The sequence below is a fragment of the Aspergillus stella-maris genome (assembly GCF_047715825.1).
Source record: "Aspergillus stella-maris strain CBS 113639 unplaced genomic scaffold BDV14scaffold_118, whole genome shotgun sequence".
NCBI classification, from domain to species: Eukaryota; Fungi; Ascomycota; class Eurotiomycetes; order Eurotiales; family Aspergillaceae; genus Aspergillus; species Aspergillus stella-maris.
This window is the reverse complement of record NW_027396912.1, coordinates 1-15,899: the sequence shown is the minus strand read 5'-3', so window position 1 is coordinate 15,899 and position 15,899 is coordinate 1. Positions and strand designations below refer to the sequence as shown.

The window sequence follows — 15,899 nt, the reverse complement described above, 5'->3', positions numbered from 1 at the left end:
AAATATGATGTGATTATGAAGAACAGAAAGTGTGGTGTTGGGGGGAGAAAGAGGTTTTTAAGAGGAAGAAAATAGGAGGGGAAAGGTGGTCAAGTAAATTTGCGGACGGGTCTAGTGAAATTTTTGGCGGCACCCAACTACACGTGATCTTGAGGGTGACGGAGCTTGGCTGCCCAGCGGGTTCCCTGGATTCGAGCTTCCGCCACTCAGCTTCGCCGCTCTGGTGGAGCTTTCGAGAAGCCTCGCGATGATTTCAAGAATCCGGATATTAAAGGCCTATACCGGCACAGCTGCGATGCTGAATTGCTAGACCCCTGCCCTAGAAACTCGTCTTTCGCGACATATCCTCAGCATGGCTTCCCGGTTGCAGCTGAGCCGCAATCGATTGCTGCGAACACCAACACTCACATCTTCAATCCGACCGTTGCGACCTCCGACACCTTTACGACACCTACCTCGCGCAAGGTTACCTTCGTCCAGTATAACTGCACCCCCAGTAAGCGTATCCATTCGAAATTATGCCAGTGGACGACCGCACCCACCCGGTGGAACGCACCGTATGAACTTGGGCGGCGAGCCTGAGAAGGCAGCGTTAGAACAGTACGGTGTCGACCTCACGGAGAAAGCGAAGGCGGGCAAATTGGACCCGGTTATAGGAAGAGATGCAGAGATTCATCGAACAATCCAGGTCCTATCGCGACGTACAAAGAACAACCCTGTCCTCATTGGAGCCGCCGGTACTGGAAAGACAGCTGTTCTGGAAGGACTAGCTCAACGAATTGTGCAAGGCGATGTGCCAGAGAGCATTAAGGGGAAACGAGTTGTCGCTTTGGATCTTGGCTCACTCATTGCTGGAGCAAAGTTTAGGGGCGACTTTGAAGAGCGACTCAAGTCTGTTCTCAAAGAAGTCGAGGATGCCCAAGGCGGTGTCATCCTCTTCATTGACGAACTTCACACACTTCTTGGCCTTGGAAAGGCAGAAGGTAGCATCGATGCGAGCAACTTGTTGAAGCCGGCGCTTTCCCGAGGCGAACTTCAATGCTGTGGTGCGACGACATTGAACGAATACCGATTGATCGAAAAGGACGTTGCGCTGGCACGAAGATTCCAGCCCATCCAAGTTGGAGAGCCTTCAGTAGCCTCTACTATTTCCATTCTTCGTGGTATTAAGGACAAGTATGAAGTCCACCACGGTGTGCGCATCACCGATGGCGCATTAGTCGCGGCAGCAACTTACAGCAACCGGTACATCACTGACCGGTTCTTGCCCGATAAAGCGATTGATCTTGTCGATGAAGCAGCTTCAGCTCTTCGATTGCAGCAGGAGTCAAAGCCTGATGTGATCCGAGAGTTGGACCGCGACATTACAACAATCCAAATCGAACTCGAATCTCTTCGCAAGGAAACTGACATCAGCAGTCGCGAACGACGCGAGAAGCTCTCAGAAGATTTGAAGGCCAAGCAGGAGGAAGCCGGAAAATTGACGGAGGTCTGGGAGAAGGAGAAGGCTGAGATTGAGAACCTCAAGCGTACGAAAGAAGAACTTGAACGGGCACGATTCGAGTTGGAGCAGGCACAAAGAGAAGGCGACTTTGCCAAAGCAGGAGAACTGCGATACTCCAGAATCCCAGCTTTGGAAGAGAAGCTGCCAAAGGAAGGCGAAGACCAACCGGACGCATCGAAGAACCTCATCCACGACTCAGTCACACCTGATGACATTGGTGCCGTTGTTTCCCGCACCACCGGAATCCCTGTCAGCAAGCTGATGGCCGGAGAGGTCGAGAAGTTGATTCACATGGAAGACACCCTTCGAAAGTCTGTTCGTGGTCAGGATGAGGCGCTTTCTGCTGTTGCCAATGCAGTCCGCATGCAAAGAGCTGGGCTCAGTGGAGAGAACCGCCCGCTTGCCTCTTTTATGTTCCTTGGACCTACCGGCGTTGGTAAGACCGAGCTCTGCAAGAAGATGGCCGAGTTCTTGTTCTCGACTGAGTCTGCGGTTGTTCGTTTCGACATGAGTGAGTTCCAAGAAAAGCATACCATCAGTCGCTTAATTGGCTCCCCTGCTGGGTACGTTGGCTACGACGATGCCGGTCAGCTCACTGAAGCTGTGAGGCGGAAGCCATACGCGGTTCTCTTGTTCGACGAATTCGAGAAAGCACACCGCGATATTTCCGCTCTCCTACTTCAGGTCCTGGATGAGGGTTTCCTCACGGATGCACAGGGCCACAAAGTCGACTTCCGGAACACTCTCATTGTGCTCACATCCAATCTTGGGGCTAGCATTCTGACTGGCGCTGATCCAGTCCACTCCTCTATGGCCTCTAGTGACGGAGAGCTTACCCCTGAGATCAAGAAGTCTGTCATGGATGTCGTCCAGGAGAACTACGCTCCGGAGTTTCTCAACCGTATCGACGAGTTCATTCTCTTCAAGAGGCTTTCCCGTGATGCTTTGAGGGACATTGTTGATATTAGAATCAAGGAGCTACAAGCGAGACTCGATGACCGACGCATGACCCTCGAGGTCGATGATGAGATTAAAGACTGGCTCTGCGAAAAGGGCTACGATCCAAGATTCGGTGCTCGACCGCTCAACCGTTTGATCTCGAAAGAAATCGGCAACCGTCTGGCAGACAAGATCATCCGCGGAGAGGTCACGTCCGGACAGACTGCTCGCGTTACCTTAAATGCCAACAAAGATGGACTTGACGTTACAGCTGACGTTACAGCGCTTGGAGAGAGTGAACAGACTTAGTGTGGTTTTGACGCAATCTTTTGGTGTTCATTGATTCATTTACCGGCGTTAATTTTTATATGATAAACGATAGACGATGGTCTGGTATTCCGGCTGGTATTTAGCGTTTTGTATTATATTTAATATTTGTACACTATCATCCCATCTCTTGTATAGTATAAAGACTTTGAATCTAATTACCTTGATACAACCGAATGACCAAAATAAGAATCATATCCTAAATAGAGAGCACCGTACCATGTGATCTATAGCTACTAGGTATCATGTCCCCGTCTCTAGAAATTCTCTCCAATCCAAGCGAATCAATCCCATATTGACCTATCTTGTGCAAATCTTCTCAAAAGTCCGTCTATTGTCGTACCATTGAGGTAATGGATCGAGCATCTAGAAGACAGCCAAGCGCATATCGCTTTCAAGCCTCGGAGAGTGGTCATCCAAATGCCTCGTTCTCAACCCAACGCAGTCCTCCCTCTTCGTTCTTCCCATCAAACGGCTCCCGACATGCTTCAAGAGCAAGAGAGATACGTTCCAGCAGCGTTGTTGAGCAAGCACGAAACGTTGGTTTAATTGAACCTTCTGCAGACGACGAGTTCGATCAGATTATAGCGGCCATCGACATAAAGGATGCCGGGACAGTGGGCTGTTGCTACTATTCTGCTCAAGAGAAAAAGCTATATTTGATGGGAGACATCAGGCAATCTAACGACGAGATAATCGACACTTGTATGTTGCATATCCTTCTTTTCAATCACTTGCTGAATGAGTTGTGTTAGTGGTTCTTCAAATCAAGCCGACGATACTCTTGACTTCGACGAGAGTCGATTACTTCAGTCGCGATGCACAGCAGGGAGAGCAGGAGAAGGGTGAGTGAACACTTGCAATATGTCTCCAATGCTGATTGTATGTTGTATTAGGCACCCGACCCTACCTTCCCTACCAGCTCGATGTCAGACCATCCCAAGAGTTCAATCCCTCGAATGCGAAGAACAAGCTGGTTGCGTTAGATATCTCGTCCAAACATGAAGAGCGCTTCAGGTTCCTGGTGCCGCATAACGGGCTCGTCGACACAGACCAGCTGGATACAGAACATCTGGACTTTACGCTAGAAGAAGGCAGGCATCTGCACATGGGAAGCTCTCTCGATCTTGAGAACAAGGTGACGCTTGGTTGCGCTGGTGCTATCCTTACCTATCTCCAACGGCGAAGATCGTCGGACCTGGTCTCTGGAGGCGCGGACACCGGGCTGTACCAGGTGGCCTCATTCGAGCTGTCTACCCTGGACGGAACAATGTGAGCTTAGGCTCTCTTTGTGGGATCAGAGCTGAACTGACTATTGCCAGGTTCGTCAACTCCAGAACCCTAACGGCACTCCAGATCATAGAATCCGAGTCCCACCCCAGCATGGTCAACCAGGGCTCAGGAAAGCGTTCATCATCAAAGGAGGGGCTCTCAATCTACGGCTTATTCCAACTTTTCGCATGCACCCCTCAAGGAAAACAACGGCTACGACAGATCTTTCTCCGGCCTTCTGTCCAACTTGACGTTATCCGGGAACGGCATGAATTTATCGGCGTACACCTTAAAGCAGACAATTACAATTCCATGAACAAAATGATAAAGGGCTTGAAGCACGTCAAGAATCTTCGCCCTGTAATGATCAATCTTCAGAAGGGAATAAGCACTGGAAGTGGCAAGGTTACTGGTTTCAAGGCTACCGTCTGGGCTACTCTTCTAGCGGTAGGTCCGACAAAGAAACTGTGAGCTTGTTGAAAAGGAAAACTTCGCTAATTTGGCAGTTCGCATTCTATGGCATTGATGTGCATGATGCACTCAGGGAAACTGCTGGCGGGCATGGGTTGGCTCTGAACAATAAGGTAGGTAGTGAATCCGTTAGCCGAATCTGAGTGTGCTCATAAGCGATTAGGCACTTCGTGCCCTTGAAGCAGCTCAGCTATATCAAGTTGGAAGGATGATCCAGGAGATAGTAAGCGATTTTGCATCTGGCAACTACTATACTCATTAATAACTTCAGGTCGACATCGACAGCTCAGACGAGCAAGGCCGAGCCGTTGTCAAGTCAGGCCTAGATCGAGAACTCGATAGAATGAAAGACAGTTACGATGGCCTAAACAGCCTATTAAAGCAAGTCGCCGTGGAAATCGCAACGACTATCCCAGCAAGCTTTGACATCGACGTGAACGTCATCTACTTTCCACAGCTAGGGTTTAATATAGCTATACCTCTTACTAACGCGGGTGATGCAGCGTACGATGGCTCTGATGGCGGGTGGGAGCTAATATTCGTGACGGAGAACAGAGCATACTTCAAGGATTTTAGAATGAGGGAGATGGATGAGAAGCTAGGGGATATTTATGGGCTGATATGTGGCATGTGTTGTCTGACCTTCATGCTGAATGGATTTACTAACGCTGTGTCTAATCGCAGAAAAAGAGATCGAGATAGTTTACGATCTGGCTCAACGGGTTCTCCAATTTGAGAAGGTCCTCATAGAGGCATCTGATGTTTGCGGCGAACTAGACAGGTAAGCTTCCAACTGCTTGTCGAGAATAGCCGTAACGGTTTAGCCTCCTCGCAATGACCCAAGCAGTAACCTGCTACAACCTTGTGCGCCCCAGAATGGTGGAAGACAATGTTATCAATATTAAGGAAGGCCGGTGAAAACACCTCCTACCTTGAAACCTACCAATGCTAAAGCTTTTCCAAGCCATATCCTACAAGAAATGACCGTTTCTACTTACGTACCCAACGATACCTTCTTGGTTGGTGGTCAGCTAGAAGACCAATCGACAGATTATTCCCGGCGTGCGCCAGATGCTCTACGGACCGGTTCAAGCCCTAGCATGCTATTGATGACGGGTCCAAATTACTCGGGGAAGAGTGTCTACATGAAGCAAGTGAGTAAGCCGAGCGACTGGACTGACGCCTAGTCTGACAAAACCGAGGTCGCTCTGATAGTGTACCTGGCACAAACAGGGAGGTATGCCAATATTACTATCGCTAGGCCGTATATGAACAGTCTAATGAAAGTTCATAGCTTCGTCCCCGCAAAGAGCGCAGAGATCGGAATTGTCGACAAAATATTAGTCAAGTCGAACTCCCAAGATAGCGTCTCCCAGGTACGAGAACAGTCCACAACCCTAACCTCCCCGACCCCAAATCAATACCTCTACTCACAAGCCTCCAGATCCAGAGCACCTTCATGAACGACCTACAACAAATATCCTTCGACTTGAAGCACCTAACAGACCGCAGCCTACTTCTAGTTGACGAGTTCGGCAAAGGGACCAGCGAGAATGGTGCGACCTTTCCTTTGCCCTTTTAGATATATCCCATATCTAACTCTCAGTGAAGACGGCATCGGCCTAGCAGTCGGCATCCTCGAATACCTTCTCAGTTTCGACGACGCACCGAAAGTTATAGCCGCAACGCACTTCCACGAAATACTCGAAAATGAGTTCCTTCGTTTGAGACCGCGGTTGCAACTGGGCCATATGGAAGTGCGGGTCTGCGAGGATGCGCAGCTGGCTGCTGATGAGCAGATTACGTATCTTTACAAGTAAATTCTTCTGACAGCTTCGATTTGAGAATGGGTGGGCTGTACTGATTAAATTCCTGGAAGTTTCCGTCTAGGTCGAAGCACGAAGAGTTTCGGGACGATGTACGTTGCTTTCCCGTTGTCATTCCTGCCTTGATTTTTGGGGCTACCTACATACTAAGGAGCAAAAGCTGCGCCGCCCTCAACGGAATCAATCAAGCCATCGTCGACCGTGCGAATGAGCTTGTGACACTATCTGCTCGAGGGGAAAACTTAATCGCGGCTTGCGCGGTGCTGAGTGCGGAGGAGATGAAGGCTTTGCAGGACGCGGTATGGCCATACCTTTTTCTTGTTCTTCTGGCGAGGTTTATTTGGCTTGTTGGCTGATATTTGGTTCAGGATGAGCTAGCGAGACGCTTTTTGAGTTTGGATTTGGAAGGTGAGTGTGATGTGAGGAGGGTGCTCAAGGAGTTGTTCGAGGGGATTGGTGATGCTGAGGATGCGGAAGGGCAGGTGCGGGAATAAATATCTGAAGGTGAAGTCGACCAACCCCGGTCAAATAAGGTAGTTGGTTGAGGGTGCAGGGTTCTTCATCTTATTTTTTTTACCGTACTACCCAGTGATTATTATAACTTTAGGACCATGAGCGAAGCCATGTTTGTTTGAACAAGGGCAAAAGGTTGTATCATGAAGTTCTATATACACATGAATCCGATTTTTAACCACACTGATTGAACGCCTAGCAGTACCATATGTACCCAACTGACAAGAAGCACAATTGAAAGAAGATGAGCGGCTAGAGCTTGACACTCTTAACCAAGTTCTTCTTAATACCAGTAAGTTCACCACCGTAGCCGCCGCGGCCCTCACCACCCTTGTAGACCTGGCGAACGCTACCAAGCTTCTTCTTCTTCTCCTCGAAGCGCATCCTCTTCTTAACACGCGGGTTACGGTTGAGCTTGTTGCGCTTAGGGGCAAGACCCTTGTTCTTCTCGATCTGGTACGAGATGGCTCGTTTTCCGTCGGGGCCGATCTCCTCTTGGACCTCGACGTAGCCGCCCTCACGGGCAGCGGCGGCCTGAGCATCAGCGAGAGCCTTCTTGTCTGACTTGCGCTTGTTGGTGCGGGCAGCGACCATATCGTAGTAATCGTCGTCGTCAGATCCGGATTTCTCGCCCTTGCGGAGCTCCTTCGCGACGCGGCGGTCTTCGTCGTCACTGTCGCCGCCGAGTTCCTCAGCGCCCTGGGCCTTCGAGCGACCGCGCTTCTCGGCCTCTGCGTTAAGGCGAGCCTGGCGGTCCTTCAGACGCTCACGGTAAGGAATATCCGTGTCACCACCTGCATCGCGACCAGCAGCGGTACGCTTGTTGGACTTCTGAGCGATTTGAGAAGTGTAGAAGCGGAGAGAGCGCTTCTGCTTAGCTTTCTCCTCGGCTTCCTTGGCTGTGAGAGCGTCCTCGTCGCCAAAGTCGGAATCGTCTTCGTCCTTGGCAGGTGTCTTTGTCTTCTTGCTCTTGCTGGTGCGTTTCCGGCTCGGTTCTGTGACGAGGCTCGAGAGGTTCGCGAAGCTGGCTTCTGTATCTGCGAGTTTCTTGGCGCGACGGGCTTCGGCTTCGGCCTTTGCGGCTTCTGCGGCGCGTTGGGCTTTCGTGAGTTTCTTCTTCTTTTCTCTCTTGGGTGCGGCGACCTCGGGGACGTCGATCTCCATTTCGCTTTCAATGTATTCTTCGACTTCTTCTTGAGGCTGCTTCTCAGGTGCAGTGAGGTCCTTGACGGTTTCCCAGTATTTGCGAAACTTGACGAGTGAGTCCATGACTGGATGTGACCGTAGGGTTGCTGGTGATAATGTTGTAGGGGTGTCTGAGTTGTCGCTGGCAGATGTCAGAAGCATAAAGTACATGCTGATCGCACCGAGGTAAGCCGATAGAGCACGGAACTTGATAACTTCGACCGGGGCATAATCCGAGTCGTCTTCGGTAACGGTAGGGTTGACGCCGCTCGCGGCTTCTTTGAGAGCGTTGTAGGCGGGTTGAAGGTCCATAAAATCTTTCGACAAAGGCTCAAACTCGGGGTATCTCGACTTCAAAATTTTGAGTTTCTCCTCAGAGCTCATGTCATCTGTGATCTCCAACTGCGGCAGAACTTCAGTCACCGCACCAGTGTCATCCTTCTTCTCGTCCTTGCCGGTCTCGACCCACTCCGTCTCGTCGAAACCGAAGTCCTCTTCATTAATCTCCTGGAGATGCTTCTGTTGAAGTCGCTTAGCCTCTTCTTCTTCCTCGAGAGCATCGGCTTCTGTTTCGATTTGATCGGCATTGTAGAAGTCTTTTCTCGAAGAGCCCCAAGCAGCAAGACCTTCCTCCTCATCCTCGGACGGACTTCCACCTCGCTTCGCCTTGGGTTTCGATGTGAATTGCTCTTCATCGTCATCGTCATCGTAGTTGGCTCCATCAACGTCATCATCTAAGTCTTCATCGTCGGGCGACTCGTATCCTAAAATCTCCTCGTCTGATAATTGAAGTGCTTCCTCTGCAGAACACCATGTCAGTAATGTTGGCAAATAATGATATGTTCTGCTGACATACCATCCTCTGCAAGTTTGCGCCGTCTCTTCGCATCTGGCGCTTCGTCCAGCAAAATACGGTCTCGACCAGCCTGGAACTCATCTTCGGAGTCGTCGAATCTTTCCTCAATGTCGAACTTGTATGGTTCCTCCTTTTCGGCCTTGTTGGCTGCTGGGCGACCGCCAGCCTTTCTTTTCTTACCCATGGCTGACTCTGTGAGACAAAAAGCTGTGGTATCTCCGAACGAGCGGCGTGCAGCCAAAAAATTGATAAACTCCGCAAAAAAATCTTGGGCAGGACTTCACCGCCCGAAGAGCTTTAGACCGAAGGCGGTAGTGATCACATGCCTTGTTACGCCGCCCGCAAAGCGGTACAGTTAGTTACCGAGATAAGGTAGCAAGCGTACTGTAATATTGTATCACGGGTAACGAGAGCTCCGCTATTTCGCAGGTGCTGTCGCGCGGTGCTCCTTCTCCATCCGCCAAAAAGTATCAAGAAAGGAAACCACGACCAGACCTCCGCAGCTGCAGCAAGCACCTCGACTCAATTCCTCATAACATTTCTCTCTCTTCTCCCTCTCTTCTTCCCTCATGCATCCATCGTTACCACCTATCATTTACGACACTTCACCCACGGCCTTGGGGATATCCGCTGTTCTCGGTGTACTATTCATCTATACACTCGTCAAGATGCTTGGCCTTGGAAATGACAACCAGTTCATCGTGGAGGGTCGGGTAAGTTGCCTCCTGTCTTGTTGGGTTTGACTTGGACTTTGCTCACGGATTGTCTCTGTAGACCGTGGTGATCACCGGTGGCTCGGAGGGTATGGGCAAGGCAGTGGCCTGCCAGCTTGCTGAGAAGGGAGCCAACGTTGTCATCGTCGCTCGCACGCTTCAGAAGCTCGATGAGGCCTTGGAAGCGGTCAAGGTATGCTTGCTCAGTGTCTGCCTCTCGGTCGACGTTACTGATTTCTATTAGGGCTGCGCTGTTACCAATTCTACCTCCGGCAGCAAGCAGAGATTCCACCGAATCAGTGCCGATCTCACGAAACCCGAAGAATGCGAACGCATCATGACCGAGGTCACCGAGTGGAACGACGGCATGCCCCCAGATATCGTTTGGTGCTGCGCTGGATACTGTACTCCTGGATACTTCATCGAGACCCCCATGCAGACGCTCAAGGACCAGATGGACACCGTCTACTGGACCGCGGCAAACACAGCACATGCCATCTTGAAGAAGTGGTTGGTTCCCATCAACCCCAGCCACCAAAGACCGTTGCCCCGCCGTCATCTCATCTTCACCTGTTCCACCCTGGCTTTCGTGCCCATTGCTGGCTATGCTCCATACTCGCCAGCCAAGGCTGCCATGCGCTCCCTTTCGGATACATTGAACCAGGAAATCGAAGTCTACAACGGATCTCGTGCCTCCAAGGAACGTGCCCGGGCTACCCCTGCCGACGTCAAGATTCACACCGTCTTCCCCATGGGCATCCTCAGCCCTGGCTTCGACAATGAGCAGCAGATCAAGCCTGCCCTCACCAAGCAGCTCGAGTCTGCTGACAAGCCCCAGACACCCAAGGAGGTCGCCAAGATTGCCATTCAAGCCATTGAGCGTGGTGAATACCTCATCACCACCATGTTTGTCGGCAACATGATGAAGGGTGCTGCACTCGGACCCAGTCCAAGAAACTCTTGGTTCCGTGACACTTTTACTGGCTGGCTTAGCAACTTGGTATTTTTGCAAGTTGTTCCCGACCTTCGGAGACAGGCCTTTAATTGGGGGCAGAAGAACGGTGTTCCCGCGTCGAGTTCGGCTTAGGGCAATGGTCTGTGTGAACTGATTTGATTTCTTTCCAAAAGCTGTTTGGTTGTCCAGTGTATGGCTTAGATACCCTTGAGTGCCTTCTTTGTTCATTATTATCACTCTCTTATATCCTTCCTAACCCTAAGACATAGACAATACAGTGACTATTGTCCTCCCGTTGTTCCATTTCTTGGCAAATTCTGCGACAGTAAGCCGCGTTAGAGACGATCGTTCCATAACACTGGTCCAATGAGCGAGCCTCTGCTGCATACTTCTGACAGGGGTGCGGCATATCGCTATTCACTCTGTCCAATCGTAATTCTTTGAATGCGGCATTGAGGTCACCACGTCTTTGGTCAACACCAAGGCGGCTGGGTTGGTACTGTGACGTCGTTCCATGTTCTTTGTTTTTATCTAGATCTCGCATTTCGCTCTTTGAGAGATCTATGGAACGGGCTTTCTTTCAACTGCGCACGTTTCGTCCATGGTCCAGATATATAAGCCGGAGCCAAGGGCCCTCTATTCAAGATGCTCTCATACATCTACCTTGCGCATTGGCTCACCATGGATTTCCTCACAGTGTTTTTCGTCTTGCCTACCGCATCTTCCTACAGCACAAGGATCAACATCTTGTTCTTCTACATGACATGGACGACACTAGTGATGTCGCATAGCGCTCTGCGCCTCGAATTGTTCGGCACTCTGCTTGCGCGTCTAGTGTTCTACATTCTCCCGTCGCTTCTCTTCCTCGCATTCGACCTTGCCGCACCAGGCACAGCATCCTCCTTCAAAGAGCGCGGCGAATTTGGCCTCCCAACAGGAAGCGTACGCAGCAAGCCCACGCTCAAGGAACTCAAAATCGCCGGCTGGTCTCTCTTGAACTTCACCCTCAGCCTAACCGCACAACTCCTCATCGAAACACTTCTCCTTAAAACGAACCTGAAACCCGCCGTCCAAATGTCCCTCTCCATCCCAATGCCCTGGAACATCACAAAACAACTCTTCTGGGGCTTCCTCCTGCGCGAAGCCCTCTCCTACACAATCCACCGCTTCATCCTGCACTCGCGTCTCCCAGTCTTCTCCTTCATCGCCAACCTCCATAAAACCTGGTACCACTCTCTCCAGCGCACGGGACCCTTTCCATTAACAGCACACTACGATCACCCGCTCGCGTACATGCTCCTGGGCTTCATCCCGATGTACCTCCCCGTGCTCTTTATGCGGTTCCACATGATTACGTTCCTCGTCTACACGGTGCTTATATCTGTTGAAGAGTGCTTTGTGTTCTCGGGGTACTATGTGCTTCCGAGCTTTGTGCTTTCTGCGACGGCGCGGCGGATGGAGGGGCATCTTGTTGGTGGTGGGAGGGGGAATTTTGGGAGGTGGGGGTTGATTGATTTGGTTGTTGGGACTGGGGGGGATGGTGGTGCTGGTGCTGGGGGGAATGGGTATGGGGATGCGAATGGGTATGGGGATGCGAATGGGAGGAATGGGAGTGTGAAGAGGTAAACGAGTTGAGTGGGAAGCAGATCCGTGGCAGGTGTTGAGGAGTTAGGTGGATGTTGATCGTTTGGCTTGGGTTAGCGAAGTGTATTGGTGCTGGTGTGGCGTTTGGGTGTTTTCGGGTCTGATATTTTGTCCATAGACAAGACGAGGATAAATAATTTGAATAACATCAAGGTTCAAATGAATAGAGTTGACGCAAGACACGGGTATAGTTCGTAGCTTCAAGACGTTGAGTCGCATTGGGCAGGCGTAGAGTAGGCCGGGGTGATGGTAGAAGTGGAGTTGATGACCTGAGAGTCAAGGGAGGAACCACAATATGGGGAATCGATCTGAATCTGGAACTTGACCTGGAGTTTGAGAAAAAAAGAGTATCATACTAAACATGTAATAGGAACTCCCAGCCCTCTTTTAGAGAAGAAAGAAACGTAACAGCTGGAAAAGGTGATCATGAATTTTTTTCTTTTCTTTTCTGCTCACACGGCTCATTAGACATGGAGAGTGCAAACCAGCCACGCTGACTGAAAGAAACTTGTCCGCCGAAAGGATACACACTGCTCGACTCGCCGGTACTGCGCCTGGACGAAATCGAGGTACATATTTTCCCGTATGAACAAAGCCGTTCCTCCCACTTGCGCTGCGAATAATTGCGACACCCACCCCACAGGATATATAACACGCGGAGTGGAAGCGCCAGTTTGCATCTAGCCGCCCTCACACAAAGTTTCCTCCACAAGAACTACCGAACCCGCGGCCGCCGCGTCGACACGTCTACCACTTCATTTCGTGGGGCTTGTCGCCGTTTCGGAGGCTGAAGGAAGTGGCGAGGTAGCTGCCGAGGAAGTTCTCCTTCTTGACGCTGGCCAGGATGGACTGGTCGATGGCCTTCTGGTCGCTGGCACGGGCGCTGGCAACCTTCTTCTTCTGTTGGTGAATTGTATGTTAGTGTCTGGCTTCCAGTATCGGGCGGACGATCACCGCGCATAGACTGCGTGGTCCCGTCCGTCCAGCCGGTTCCAAAAACGTACCTCGGGCTTCTCTCCCTGCTTGAAGAAAGCCTCCTCAGTCTTCTTCTCGTTCTTCTTCTCCTTGGTGAAGTAGCCAGCGGCGGAGACCTTCTCGAGGGTCTGGCTGTCGACGCTGCCGATGTCGATGCGCTTGCTGGTGGCGATAACGTAACGAGCGTTCACACGGCGGAGGGGGACACCGTTGATCTTGAAGGGACCGGTAACAAGGAGGACACCCTGGTCGAGGTGCTTGAGAAGGACGACGCGCTTGCCACGGAAGCGACCGGCAAGGAGGATGAGGATAGTACCGGGCTGGAGGCTCTCGCGGACCTTGGTGGGACGGATAGCCTTGCGGACCTGTTTGTGCAGAAGAAAACCATGTCAGAACCCTGATTCCAAAGCATCTTGAATGCGTATCTTCTTGTCGCTGAGAGAATCCGGAGAATGCGGTTTCAATATAAACTTCATGTTCGGTCGGTAAAATTCCCGGTGGTCCTCCTAGCACATATATCTTGTCGCACATTCAATCGATTCGGCGCAACCTTCGCATTCGTCCACATGAAACCGCATCCTCCGTATATCCTCCGACAATTGCATTCGTCTTGCACGGCGTGTATAGTTACTGACCTTCTTGGGCTGCGACTCGTCATCCACAGGGTACCATTTCTGGGCCTTCTGGGACGGCACAAGCCTCTGGGCCTTTCCGAACTGCTTCGTCGTGCCAACGTCCGACATTCTGACTGTTGATGACGAAGAAGACCTGAAAAGAAAAGGGGGGGGGTTGTCGACTGGCGGGTGGTTGTTGGAATCGGTGTGTGACGGGCAACTACTCGCTGTCCAAAGGCGGAGTGGTAAGGTTTGTGGGAACGCAAGCCCTATCACTTAGCCGAAAGGCGCTAGTGCCGATTGGGGTCCAACTGATAATGGGGTCACGGGACCGAAGGTGTCGCCACAGCAGTAGTTGCCTGAGGCTTGAAAGCGTCTACGGTCGCCAGTTACAACCATAACTGCAAGCGCATTTGAGCTTCCCCGAGCCAAAACACTCGAGACCTTCTGGAGCTTCCGTGCTGACGTATCTGCAAGCTTGTTCTGCCACAACCAACCTTTCTCTCCAGCTTGTCTCACCCACTCATACACCGAAACCTCTTATCTCACACAAAAAGGCCATACTATATTCTTTACCTCTTCTCCGCAACATGTCGATGACGCCGATCATTACGTTCAAGGCGGGCATCTGTGACCTCGAGGTAAGTGTTGCTTGTGCCCGACAACATGGCTCACCAGAGCTCCAAAGCTGATTCCATATTCCTGGATTCTAGACCCAGTCATCGGATGTCCAGGCCAAACCTCAACAAACTCCAGGTTACATCTACCTCTACTCCGAAGATGATCTGATTCACTTCTGCTGGCGCCCAAGAAGCGCTCCCCACACCGAGCCTGACCTGGACTTGGTCATGGTTCCTTCTGACGGACAATTTATCCCGTACCGCCCCAATGGAAAGCCTACAAACGGCCGCATCTACGTTCTCAAATTCTCTTCGAGCTCCCAGCGTTATCTCTTCTGGCTGCAATCCAAATCTCAATCCGACGACGCCGACCCGAGTTACTGGAGTGCGCGGGATCTTAGGCTGGGAGAGATTGTCAACAGTTTACTGCAAGGCGAGGAGGTAGATGTAGAGACAGAGATCGCCAACCTTCCCAAGGGTCCATCCAACGGCGATGATGACGAGACAATGGAGGATGTTGAAGGCGTCGACCATGACCCAAACCACCCTCACCGGGGTAGTGGCGGCGGTGCAGGAGCGGATGCAACTGGTGGTGATGTAAGAGAAGAAGGTCAAGGATCAAGAGAAGGTGGCGCAGACGGCGGCAGAGCGTAAGTTAGGTACATATCTCGACATTTTTTGATTACGGGTATCATGTCCTCCGTTCGAGCTTCTCGCCGTAGGGGTAGACTTACCCTTTACAATATGAGTTGTTTTTGCTGTGCATTTGTATTCGATGAACGTAAGCTGACTGGTTATTTCCTGGCAGTGCTCAACACGACTCCTCCAACCCTTCGAGCGTGGTTCAGGACTTTCTGAAATCGTTGGGAGGAGGCAACCAGTCTCAGGCAGCTGAGCAACCGTTCACTACACTGCAAGATCTCCTGTCTCCGTCGACTACGCTTCCTTATCTGGAGATTCTGGATACCGCAGGGGTTGACAACCTCTTGAAGTACCTACCCCAAGAGCTACTCGTTCTGGCTTTGCAAATGGAAGATCCGTCAGCTGCCAATCGCCGTCCCGAGACCGCACAAGAAGTCCTCAGCGCCCTCAATCTGTCACAGAAGAAGAACGTTCTCAGGAAGGTTCTACACTCGCCCCAGTTCACCCAGAGTCTTGCAAGCTTGACCGTGGCTATTAGAGACGGAGGGCTTCCTACCATTAGCGAAGCATTGAATGTTCCTGTCGAGAACGGAGGGTTTATGCGTCGAGGCGGTGTCCCGCTTGGTGGTGGTGATGCGATGAAGGCATTTGTCCAGGGCGTTCGGGATCATGTAAAGGATTCAGCTAAAGGAAACCGTATGGAGACCGACTAGAAGATAGTCCTACAATATGCACGCGCGCGATGTTTAAATTATAATTTTTATATTTATACACAGGTCTCAGATTTGCAGGTTGCAGGAGTACGTCGCTCATATTTCGTTCTACATGTTGAGTTCCGAACCC

General features: G+C 51.1%; 7 protein-coding genes across 7 annotated transcripts; 5 read left to right on the top strand and 2 right to left on the bottom strand.

Moving 5' to 3' along the window:
- The first annotated feature begins 254 nt into the window (after positions 1–254).
- Positions 255–2,948, top strand: hsp78 (chaperone ATPase HSP78). The gene has a single exon (XM_073770684.1). It carries the CDS (start codon positions 353–355, stop codon positions 2,750–2,752), a length of 2,400 nt encoding a protein of 799 aa, XP_073621960.1. The 5' UTR covers positions 255–352; the 3' UTR covers positions 2,753–2,948.
- Positions 2,949–3,083: 135 nt separating this feature from the next.
- Positions 3,084–6,969, top strand: BDV14DRAFT_207153 (MutS family protein MSH5). The gene is made up of 17 exons (XM_073775085.1): positions 3,084–3,475; positions 3,526–3,615; positions 3,667–4,042; positions 4,093–4,489; positions 4,549–4,626; positions 4,677–4,712; positions 4,785–5,139; positions 5,198–5,294; positions 5,338–5,427; positions 5,478–5,667; positions 5,716–5,750; positions 5,808–5,889; positions 5,958–6,069; positions 6,125–6,329; positions 6,393–6,431; positions 6,500–6,638; positions 6,708–6,969. Exons 1-17 carry the CDS (start codon positions 3,124–3,126, stop codon positions 6,831–6,833), a joined length of 2,799 nt encoding a protein of 932 aa, XP_073621959.1. The 5' UTR covers positions 3,084–3,123; the 3' UTR covers positions 6,834–6,969.
- BDV14DRAFT_185560 (something about silencing 10 family protein) lies at positions 6,915–9,125 on the bottom strand. Its single transcript, XM_073770683.1, has 2 exons — positions 8,894–9,125; positions 6,915–8,837 (listed from the first exon to the last, which is right to left on the bottom strand). The coding sequence occupies exons 1-2, from the start codon at positions 9,075–9,077 to the stop codon at positions 7,105–7,107; spliced, it is 1,917 nt and encodes a 638-aa protein (XP_073621958.1). The 5' UTR covers positions 9,078–9,125; the 3' UTR covers positions 6,915–7,104.
- Positions 9,126–9,356: 231 nt separating this feature from the next.
- Positions 9,357–10,998, top strand: ksrA (3-dehydrosphinganine reductase). Its single transcript, XM_073771431.1, has 3 exons — positions 9,357–9,606; positions 9,668–9,799; positions 9,851–10,998. The coding sequence occupies exons 1-3, from the start codon at positions 9,463–9,465 to the stop codon at positions 10,691–10,693; spliced, it is 1,119 nt and encodes a 372-aa protein (XP_073621957.1). The 5' UTR covers positions 9,357–9,462; the 3' UTR covers positions 10,694–10,998.
- A 244-nt stretch (positions 10,999–11,242) lies between these two features.
- BDV14DRAFT_194127 (uncharacterized protein) lies at positions 11,243–12,187 on the top strand (the record flags this gene model as incomplete). Its single annotated transcript, XM_073771883.1, has 1 exon — positions 11,243–12,187. The coding sequence occupies one exon, from the start codon at positions 11,243–11,245 to the stop codon at positions 12,185–12,187; it is 945 nt and encodes a 314-aa protein (XP_073621956.1).
- Positions 12,188–12,688: 501 nt separating this feature from the next.
- On the bottom strand, positions 12,689–14,027 carry BDV14DRAFT_19092 (60S ribosomal protein eL6). Its single transcript, XM_073771416.1, has 3 exons — positions 13,816–14,027; positions 13,210–13,545; positions 12,689–13,102 (listed from the first exon to the last, which is right to left on the bottom strand). The coding sequence occupies exons 1-3, from the start codon at positions 13,921–13,923 to the stop codon at positions 12,953–12,955; spliced, it is 594 nt and encodes a 197-aa protein (XP_073621955.1). The 5' UTR covers positions 13,924–14,027; the 3' UTR covers positions 12,689–12,952.
- Positions 14,028–14,180: 153 nt separating this feature from the next.
- BDV14DRAFT_185556 (uncharacterized protein) lies at positions 14,181–15,801 on the top strand. Its single transcript, XM_073770682.1, has 3 exons — positions 14,181–14,435; positions 14,508–15,064; positions 15,223–15,801. Exons 1-3 carry the CDS (start codon positions 14,385–14,387, stop codon positions 15,767–15,769), a joined length of 1,155 nt encoding a protein of 384 aa, XP_073621954.1. The 5' UTR covers positions 14,181–14,384; the 3' UTR covers positions 15,770–15,801.
- Positions 15,802–15,899: the final 98 nt, after the last annotated feature.

Bases quoted from the DNA above. Each gene is read 5' to 3' on its own strand.
- BDV14DRAFT_207153 (XM_073775085.1), top strand. From the start codon at position 3,124: ATGGATCGAGCATCTAGAAGACAGCCAAGCGCATATCGCTTTCAAGCC. The intron at 5,428-5,477 runs GTGAAAACACCT...AGCTTTTCCAAG, and splicing joins ATCAATATTAAGGAAGGCCG to CCATATCCTACAAGAAATGA. The intron at 6,639-6,707 runs GTATGGCCATAC...TATTTGGTTCAG, and splicing joins TGAAGGCTTTGCAGGACGCG to GATGAGCTAGCGAGACGCTT.
- hsp78 (XM_073770684.1), top strand. From the start codon at position 353: ATGGCTTCCCGGTTGCAGCTGAGCCGCAATCGATTGCTGCGAACACCA.
- ksrA (XM_073771431.1), top strand. From the start codon at position 9,463: ATGCATCCATCGTTACCACCTATCATTTACGACACTTCACCCACGGCC. The intron at 9,607-9,667 runs GTAAGTTGCCTC...TTGTCTCTGTAG, and splicing joins AGTTCATCGTGGAGGGTCGG to ACCGTGGTGATCACCGGTGG. The intron at 9,800-9,850 runs GTATGCTTGCTC...GATTTCTATTAG, and splicing joins AGGCCTTGGAAGCGGTCAAG to GGCTGCGCTGTTACCAATTC.
- BDV14DRAFT_185556 (XM_073770682.1), top strand. From the start codon at position 14,385: ATGTCGATGACGCCGATCATTACGTTCAAGGCGGGCATCTGTGACCTC. The intron at 14,436-14,507 runs GTAAGTGTTGCT...CCTGGATTCTAG, and splicing joins CGGGCATCTGTGACCTCGAG to ACCCAGTCATCGGATGTCCA. The intron at 15,065-15,222 runs GTAAGTTAGGTA...ATTTCCTGGCAG, and splicing joins GGCGCAGACGGCGGCAGAGC to TGCTCAACACGACTCCTCCA.
- BDV14DRAFT_19092 (XM_073771416.1), bottom strand. From the start codon at position 13,923: ATGTCGGACGTTGGCACGACGAAGCAGTTCGGAAAGGCCCAGAGGCTT. The intron at 13,546-13,815 runs GTCAGTAACTAT...CTGCACAAACAG, and splicing joins ACGAGTCGCAGCCCAAGAAG to GTCCGCAAGGCTATCCGTCC. The intron at 13,103-13,209 runs GTACGTTTTTGG...CACCAACAGAAG, and splicing joins AGCAGGGAGAGAAGCCCGAG to AAGAAGGTTGCCAGCGCCCG.
- BDV14DRAFT_185560 (XM_073770683.1), bottom strand. From the start codon at position 9,077: ATGGGTAAGAAAAGAAAGGCTGGCGGTCGCCCAGCAGCCAACAAGGCC. The intron at 8,838-8,893 runs GTATGTCAGCAG...GGTGTTCTGCAG, and splicing joins GCGCAAACTTGCAGAGGATG to AGGAAGCACTTCAATTATCA.